At 38.0% G+C, this 9,556-nt stretch overlaps 1 protein-coding gene across 1 annotated transcript in view; it reads left to right on the forward strand.

Moving 5' to 3' along the window:
* eloal (elongin A, like) overlaps nucleotides 1-9,556 on the forward strand; it is a 54,378-nt gene that overhangs the window by 43,616 nt on the left and 1,206 nt on the right. The window contains exons 9-10 of the mRNA XM_079842580.1: nucleotides 7,874-7,994; nucleotides 8,078-8,181. Coding sequence (XP_079698706.1) covers nucleotides 7,874-7,994; nucleotides 8,078-8,181 — 225 coding nt within the window. The remainder of the gene's footprint in view (nucleotides 1-7,873; nucleotides 7,995-8,077; nucleotides 8,182-9,556) is intronic.

Here is a 9,556-nt window from a genome sequence, read left to right on the forward strand (position 1 = left end):
AGTCGTATAATGATGTCAATGGGGATATTTTAGAGTATGAGAGTAAAAACATAGACATACGAATCCTTATTAAACCTGCGGCTCGTGGCGACACATTGATGTCTTAAGACACCAAACCATCGGTTTCTGCGAGAAACCCAACAGTATTTGTTATTTTTTACCTCTTATCAGACGAACGTCATCTAGTATTCCCAGCGCCATAACTTCCGGCGAATAAGGTCAAAATACTGACGTGATCATAGATATATATACGTAGATGCCTCATTCGACCGATCCACGCAGGAACTAATGAGAAGTCTATGTATATATATCTATGATCGCGCCGGTATTTTGACCTTATTTGTCGGAAGTGATGGCGCGGCTGATGCAGAGCCATAGAAAAAAATGAAATAAATGTTTAAATATGGATATTTTTCTTCCACAAACGCATCGATTGGCTTCAGAAGGCCTTTATTAACACCCCAGAGCCGTGTGGAGCAGTTATATGACGGACAGATGCATTTTTATGGACTTCAAAAACAGAGCAACTATTACTGCTATTATAATGCTTGGATTAGCCTGAACATTTTTTATATTCGTCTGAAAGAAGAATGTCATACACACCTCGGATGACTTGAGGGTGAGTAAATCATGGGCTAATGTTCATTTTTGGGTGAACTATCCCTTTAAAGATGCAGAATAAGGTGCAAACAGAATACAGTGACCTCCGCATCAGTTAAACAGTGGTTTAGTATCTCACCGAACACTGTTGCGGTAGTGAAGCGGTGAATCGTGCATCTGACGATAATACAGATACACACTTTCAAGCAAACTAATCACATTCAACCATTTGACATTAGCTAAATGAATTACTTAATGCATAGTTGCACACAATACTGCACAGATTATAGCGATCAAAGGTCTTCAACGCGCTCAATCGGAGCCATGATGAACTGTCTAACACAGTGAGGTGGACGGGCTGGACTCACCCCATCAGTTTTTGTTCTATGCTGCCACCTGTTGGCACAGTTGTGTAACTTAGAGAAGGTGAAGTCATGAAAACAAGACAGGAAAAATATATTATCCATGGTCGTTTAGGGCTTCCGTACATATGTGACCCTGGAGCACAATTGTGTGTGTATATACAGACACACAGACAGACACACAGACAGACACACAGACAGACACACAGACAGACACACAGACAGACACACAGACAGACACACAGACAGACAGACAGACAGACAGACAGACACACACACACACACACACAGACACACACACACACACAGACACACACACACACATGTTTGTTTTTGTGAAATGTGAGGACATTTCATAGGCGTAATGGTTTTTATACCGTACAAACCGTATTTTCTATCCCCTTACACTGCCCCAACCCCTAAACCTACCCATCACACACACACACACACACACACACACACACTGCCCCTGCCCCTAAACCTAACCCTCACAGGAGACTGTGCAGTTCACTTTCTGTGAAAAAAAACTTGTTCTGTGATTTATAAGCATTTTGAAAAGTGAGGACATGGGGAACGTCCTCATATTTCACCCTCTTTTTGTAATACCCATGTCATACCTATGTCATTATACACATTTGTGTCCTGATATTTCACGAAAACATGCCCACACACAGACACACACACACACACACACACACACACACACAGACAGACAGACAGACAGACAGACAGACAGACAGACAGACAGACAGACAGACACACAGACAGACAGACACACAGACAGACAGACACACAGACAGACAGACACACAGACAGACAGACACACAGACAGACAGACACACAGACACAGACACACACACACAGACACACACACACAGACACACACACAGACACACACACAGACACACAGACACACACACACAGACACACACAGACACACACAGACACACACACAGACACACACACAGACACACACACAGACACACACACAGACACACACACAGACACACACACAGACACACACACAGACACACACACAGACACACACACAGACACACACACAGACACACACACAGACACACACACAGACACACACACAGACACACACACAGACACACACACAGACACACACACAGACACACACACAGACACACACACAGACACACACACAGACACACACACAGACACACACACAGACACACACACAGACACACACACAGACACACACACAGACACACACACAGACACACACACAGACACACACACACACAGACACACACACACACACACACACACAGACACACACACACACAGACACACACACACACAGACACACACACACACACACAGACACACACACACACACACACACACACACACACACAGACACACACACACACAGACACACAGACACACACACACACAGACACACACACACACACACACACACAGACACACACACAGACAGACATACACACACACACACACACACACACACACACAGACACACAGACAGACAGACAGACAGACAGACAGACAGACAGACACACACACACACAGACACACACACACAGACACACACAGACACACACACACACACAAAATCTAAATATTGAGAAAATCTCCTTTAAAGTTGCCCAAATGAAGTCCTTAATGCATATTACAACTAATAATACATTTATTTTATATATTTATGGTAGGAAACTTACAAAATGATGATCTTTACTTAATATCCTAATGATTTTTGGCATAAAATATATTTTTTTCATTTTGACCCATTCAATGTATTGTTCAACAATTCAACCCTATTGAATGCATAACTTGAGGTGCTTATACACAACAAAGATGTACGTAAAGCGTTTTTCACATATATAGACGTCAATGTTGTCAGAATGATCCCAGTTCACAAGGATCCGCAAAAATGACTAAAAGTGCTGTATTATTCATGCCAGGCCAGCGGATGGCGATGTAAGGCCCGACACATTCACTGTAATTATGAGCCCGAGCCCGAATTAAACCCACTATTTTTTAATACGTGTGTGTTCTGACGAGAGCGAGCCTGTAATGAGCGAAGCGGAGCAATGCCAGCGCTCCACTCATGAACCCTCACCGGTCAAACAACGCCCGCTCAAATCACACTCACATGACCTCTCTCTGGACTGTAGCTACTGTACTTGTTGTAGCCATTAAACAATGTATTTTGTTTCATAATTATGTTTAAATATTATAATGTTAATTGTAAATGTCATATGATTATGAAAAGTGCAAAGACGCGAGTGGGTCAGAAATGATTTTGACCACTTCATTAAAGCTACACTGTAACTTTTTTAGTTTATTCTTAGCTAAAAACACTTAGTTCTTTCAAAAATATATGTGCTCATTAATGTATATTTACTTCTTTCAAGTAATAAAGTATTCTCATAAGTTTATAATATGCCATTGTAAATACATACGGGTGAGGGTTTGAATGCGGGTCGCCATGTTGCCCCTCCATCTTGAAAGTACATTAGCCAAAGAGGGACATACCCGTAAATTCAAGCTTCGCCTTTGGCGTTTTAACACTCGATGGCTCCGTGTCGAATGTGGACGAGGTCGAACTGGAAGCCATGTTAATCTTGGACTAAATCGGCCACCGTAGGAGTTAAAACGAAATCGGAATTGAGAGAAACTAATATTCACTGGATGGTCATATACCTTTCCACCACTAGATGGGGGAAAATATCACACAGTGTCACACACACTTTAAGTTTTGTTCTTTCTTTAAAGTGAATTTCGTTTTGCATAAATTGTATCTTAATTGTAATCAGTGTTTCATCAGCCAATCGCCTTGATTTAATAAATAAGAAGCAAATCGGTGATAGCAGACAATAATCGTGACATGGAGGCGCTGGCGCGATCACGATTGCTCTTGAACACGTCTCATAAATAAACCCAAACTCAGCCTCACACACATGAGGAATATGTGCAGAGAAAGCTTGAAGTGTCCACTTTTAAACTAAACTATTCGAAACTAAAAGAAATAGTTAAGTGAAGCGCAGTGTTCCCGCGATCAGCTCATGATGGCGTCTCAGAGCGGTTCTGTTCAGATGCTGAGCTCCATCACTGCATGAGCTGAGAGTTTAACACACATCTCTAATCCTGACTTGTGCAACTTTGCACACATTTGTTTGTTAGTTGTAGTATTAGTTCTTACTTTGCTAAATATATATATATATGATTTCTGATTATGGCATAGCTTTCTGCCCACCCAATTAGGCTAATACAGTAATGATTAAAAAAACACAAACGCTTGATCAAGGGCCCGAGGATAGTGGAGGGAAATATCGGCCCGACCCGCGGGAATCTAAACTCTAGTTTACACACAGACAATAACAGTACAGTTTTCAAAAACAAGCTCTTTTTAAAAAATGTGCATTTTCATCATGACTCCAAAACGGCATCATTGTGTAAATGAGCTTGCAAAATGCATACGTTTTCCTTGATACAGCCCCTGAATCATGACCTGAATGATGATCGGCTCATCCTTCCTGCGTTTCTCAACCGCTTCTGTGCTTGAACTCCTGAATAAATGCCTGTTAATGGTCATTTCTGTTCTTACCAGTGGGTAAATCATACACACACACACGACCACACCAGATCAGTCTAATCAGTGCAGCATATGTGTGTGTGTGTGTATATATTACGGCTGTCAAAAGATTAATCGCATCCAAAATAAAAGTTTGTGTTTACATAATATATGTGTGTGTACTCTGTTAATTATTATTTGTATATAAATACACACACACAAGCATGTATATATTTAAGAAAAAAATATTTTTATATACAAAACATTTATATTTATATATATTATAGATTCTATAAATGTATATACAGTATATACATGCAAATTTCTTAAATTTATACATGAATGTGTGTGTATTTATATATATATATATATATATATATATAAATAATAATTAACAAAGTACACACGCATATATTATGTAAACACACACTTTATTTTGGATGCGATTAATCGCGATAAATCTTTTGATAGCCCTAATATATATATATATTAGACATGAATTTGTGTCTGAATTCAGATTTTTAATAAACACATGTCATATATCAAATTGATCTTCTGTTTTAAGAAACCCTTTACTTAAAAAAAAATAAAAAATACAATTGACTTTGAGTTGTGGTGTTTGAAAGACCCAAAAGTGTCAGGTGGTGCGACCGTCCGAATGTACAAGCAGAAAATAAAAAGGTTAATTTTCTCAGTCAAATTCTTAACAAAATAGTTTGGCATGATTTTATGTTAAATTCCTTATAAATGAGGGAAAATAGTGTATCTGTCCTATTTCAAAACTATATATTACTTTAAAAACTTTTGTCCCAAAAATGTGCTTCTCCAAATGTCAGGAAGAGCGACCGACATAATGCCATTTCATGCACTGTTCCTTTAAGAAAACCATGTGACCGCATATGACATCACACAGAAGACCCCAGACGACCCCTCTGATGCAGTAACAATGTTAGTCACCATCCCATAATATTAGATCATTTGACATTTTTGAGTAATGATGAGGTTGATTCAACTGATCATGTCAGGTGGTATGACCTCCTGGAACACTTAGAAAATGTGTTATTATAAAAATGTGTATTTGATTTAAAAAATGTATGTATGATGGATGGATGGATGGAAAGGATAGATAGAATAGAATAGAATAGAATAGAATAGAATAGAATAGAATAGAATAGAATAGAATAGAATAGAATTATATATAAATGTCCAAGTTAATGCCTGTCAGATTTGAACTGAGTTTGAAATGTCAGGTGGTGCGACCAGAAAATTTACATTTAAAATTATCAATTCCCACCGCAAATGCAAAATGAAGTAAGAAATATTACTGTAAACCGTTATATAATGTATACACATAATTTTGACAGTTGAAAACAAAACATTAAAACTGGAAAATTGGGTGTTTGAACACATAGAAAAGTGTCCGTTTATATGAATTGGACTAAAAGGGCAATACATAAAGAAATGGAAAGGGAATGTACCATGTGATATGCATTTTAGACACTACAACGATTCATAACTACAAGTTCTCAGTAGTGCTGAGTACATTAAATGTATATTATTTTAAATGAATATATCGCCGCTGATTAATTATATGCTGTATATATGAATTAATGCTGTCTTAAAACCAATATAAATCAACACCATAGATTTTTTTGGACATAAAAAAGCATTTTAAAACGGTTATGCTTAATTTAAAATTTTATTTTTTAATCTTAACCTTATTAGTCATTGATCCCTATATATTCTCAGACAGATCAGGAATTTGGTAATAAGATCCTGGACGAGCCCTCACTTGTTCACCTTATACCCCTTTATTTTACAGTTACATATTATGTTTTTTAGCCGTATCAAAACAGAAATCATCTGCATGGGTGGATTTCAGGTTTACAGCGACCCCTGGTGGCTCTAGTGGTAAAGTTGTCCACATGAAGTCCTTACACTCTGAAAAATGTTGGGTTAAAAATAACCCAAGTTGGGTTGAAAATGGACTAACCCAGCATTTGGGTTGTTTTAACCTTGCGTTTGGGTTAAATGTTTGCTTAAAACCACCCAATTGATGGGTTAAAACAACCCAAATGCTGGGTTAGTCCATTTTCAACCCAACTTGGGTTATTTTTAACCCATTTTTTTTAAGAGTGTATCAATGCATATTACTACTACTACTAATATTTTTTTTATATATATTTACAGTAGGAAATGTGCAAAATATCTTCATGGAACATGATCTTTACTTAATGATTACTTGTATAAACACATTACTTGATGTGTGAAACTCTGCCGTTAATGCCGAATGCCACACTTGCTGTGTTTTGGGCTTTTGTTTCCAGTGTTCATTTTGACAGCATATTTTGATTTAGTTTTAGTCCTAGTCTTTTGACTAAAATGCCATTTAGTTTTAGTCATATTTTAGTCACCTGAATTGTTTTTTACTTTTAGTCGACTAAATCTTCCATAACCGACGGTCACTTGAACTGACAATTTGACATCATTGTGTTTTTGACATTAAAAATACACGAAAGAGCTCAATTCACTTTTTATTTTATTTATTTATAAAAAAATTTAAACAGCTATATAGTTTTTATAACTTTGTATTTCTGTTTTAGTTAGTAGGCCATATCAGGTTAAGCTAAAGATTCAAATAAGTTTGTTTATTTATTTCTTTAATTTCAGTTAACATTTATTTAATTTCAAGTAATGAAGAATTTTTAAATGGTTTTAGTGAACTATTATAACCCTGATACTTTATTGAATATGTGTCAAATACTGGTCTTTCCTCCTGACTATGAATTAAATGTGAATTAAATTAAATACAGTTTATTGTGTAACCAAAAACAAATATATAATGCGTGACTTTTATTGATAAACAAGCTGGAAATACACCAGGACTCTTATTTTGAAATGTCTGCTCCTCTGTTGCAGTTGCAGGAGCTCATTCAAGTTCAGATGAGGGAGATAAAATATGCATTGATACAACCGTCTAAAACATATTACTATATAAACATGGTAAAGTAAACACTGTCATTATTCATCAGCATTAGTTCATAAACACTGGTCTGGCATAAGTGTGTGTTATTGATTGTTTTCCAGAGGTTAGATCAGCTCAAACTCAAATGTGCTCATCTGTTACTCAGGACATCAGTTCTGACTGAATCTCTTCCTTAATCCACCCTCACTAACATTTTCATCTCGTTTTTATTTGTTGACGAAAATGATTTTCGTCATAGTTTTTGTCATCCAACATTTTATTTAGTTATCGTCTCATTTTCGTCAGCGAAAAATGGTCGTTGATGAAAATTAATGAGAAATTATTGGTCATCGAAATGAACACAGTTTGTCTCTCTCTCAGGACGGCAGGTGAAGATGGCGTTTATTCACTCCGCTGCTAAACCTCCTCGAAACGTGCGGATCCAGCAGGAGATCCACGGCACAGCCGGCCCGGTGACCCAGCCTCACCCAGACAGAGCCAGGTCAGTTCACACCAGATCCAGTCCTCCATTTCAGTCTGATGTGATCAGTCAAAGAGCGTCTGTCCTGTCGCTCCGGCCCACAGCAGTGTGAAACCCACGGAGAACCGAGGAAGATCCGGCTTCATCGAGCCTCCGAAACCCTCAACCAACAGCTCCAGCCAAGCCCAAGACCCCCGCAAGATTAAACGTGAGTTTCTCATGGATCCCAGGGTCTGGCGATAGCACTGTTAGCATAGCTTAGCATAGATCATTGAATCTGATTAGACCGTTAGCATCTTGCTCAAAAATGACCAAAGAGTTCAATATTTCTCCTGTTTAAAACTCGACTCTTCTGTAGTTCATCGTGTGCTGAGACCGACGGGAAATGAGAAGTTGTGATTTTCTAGAACGATATTTCAGGAACTATTCTCTCATTCCTGCGTAATAATCCAGAGCTGTGAGCCGCCCCATGAGTGCAGCGGCGCAGTGATATTACACAGAGCCTGGAAATAGTCCCAGCAGGAATGAGAGAATAGTTCCTCCATATCGGCCTAGAAAATCACAGCTTCTCATTTCCCGTCGGTCTCAGCACACGACTGCTGTTGAGCTCCAGGGTCACACATCCTGATTTACTGCTCAGTTATTAATAATGATCCTTAATATTTTCAGATAATAAGATATTTATATTTGATTGAATAACTGATGCATTTGTTTCCATGATTCTTTGACGAATTATCAAAAGAACAGCATTTCTTCACTGTCACTTTAGATCAATTTATGCATCCCATCAGTATTTTTTTAGACTGTACATACTTTTCAACACTGATAATAATCATAAATGTGTGTGGATCATCAAATCCTCGTATTATTCATGATTAGTGAAGGGTCATGTGACACTGAAGACTGGAGTAATGATGATAAATTCAGCTTTGGCCACTGAATAAATCACACTTTACTATATATTCACACAGAGAACATGAGGCTAAAGCTGTTTAACCCTCTGCTGCTCTTTTTCTGACTGGAAAATATTCTGTTTTGAAATGTTAAAAATCACAGCTTCATCAGAATGATATGAAACGTGGTGACTTTTCTAGCATTAGGTTTGTAAACACACAAAAAAATTGGGGTCATGATTCGAGCATGCTAATTGGTTGTAAAAAAAAAAAGTAGCGTTCATTGTCTTCAGTCATAAATGACCGACCATAGGAAATGAATGAGAAATCGGCAAAAACACAAAAATTCACAGAATTTGTGTGTACAATCTACAAATCAGCCACGATGCTGAAAAAAAGCGCACATCAGTGAAGGGGTGATACTCTAACATCAGGAGTGTGTTGACACATCCACACACACACACACACACACACACATACACACACACACACACACACACACACACACGTTTGTTTTTGTGAAATGTGAGGACATTCCATAGGCGTAATGGTTTTTATACTGTACAAACCGTATTTTCTATCCCCTTACACTGCCCCTAAACCTAGCCCACACACACACACACACTGACCCTGCCCCTAAACCTAACCCTCACAGGAGACTGTGCAGTTCACTTTCTGTGAAAAAAAACT

Source organism: Gobio gobio (genome assembly GCF_949357685.1).
Source record: "Gobio gobio genome assembly, chromosome: 18".
NCBI lineage: Eukaryota > Metazoa > Chordata > Actinopteri > Cypriniformes > Gobionidae > Gobio > Gobio gobio.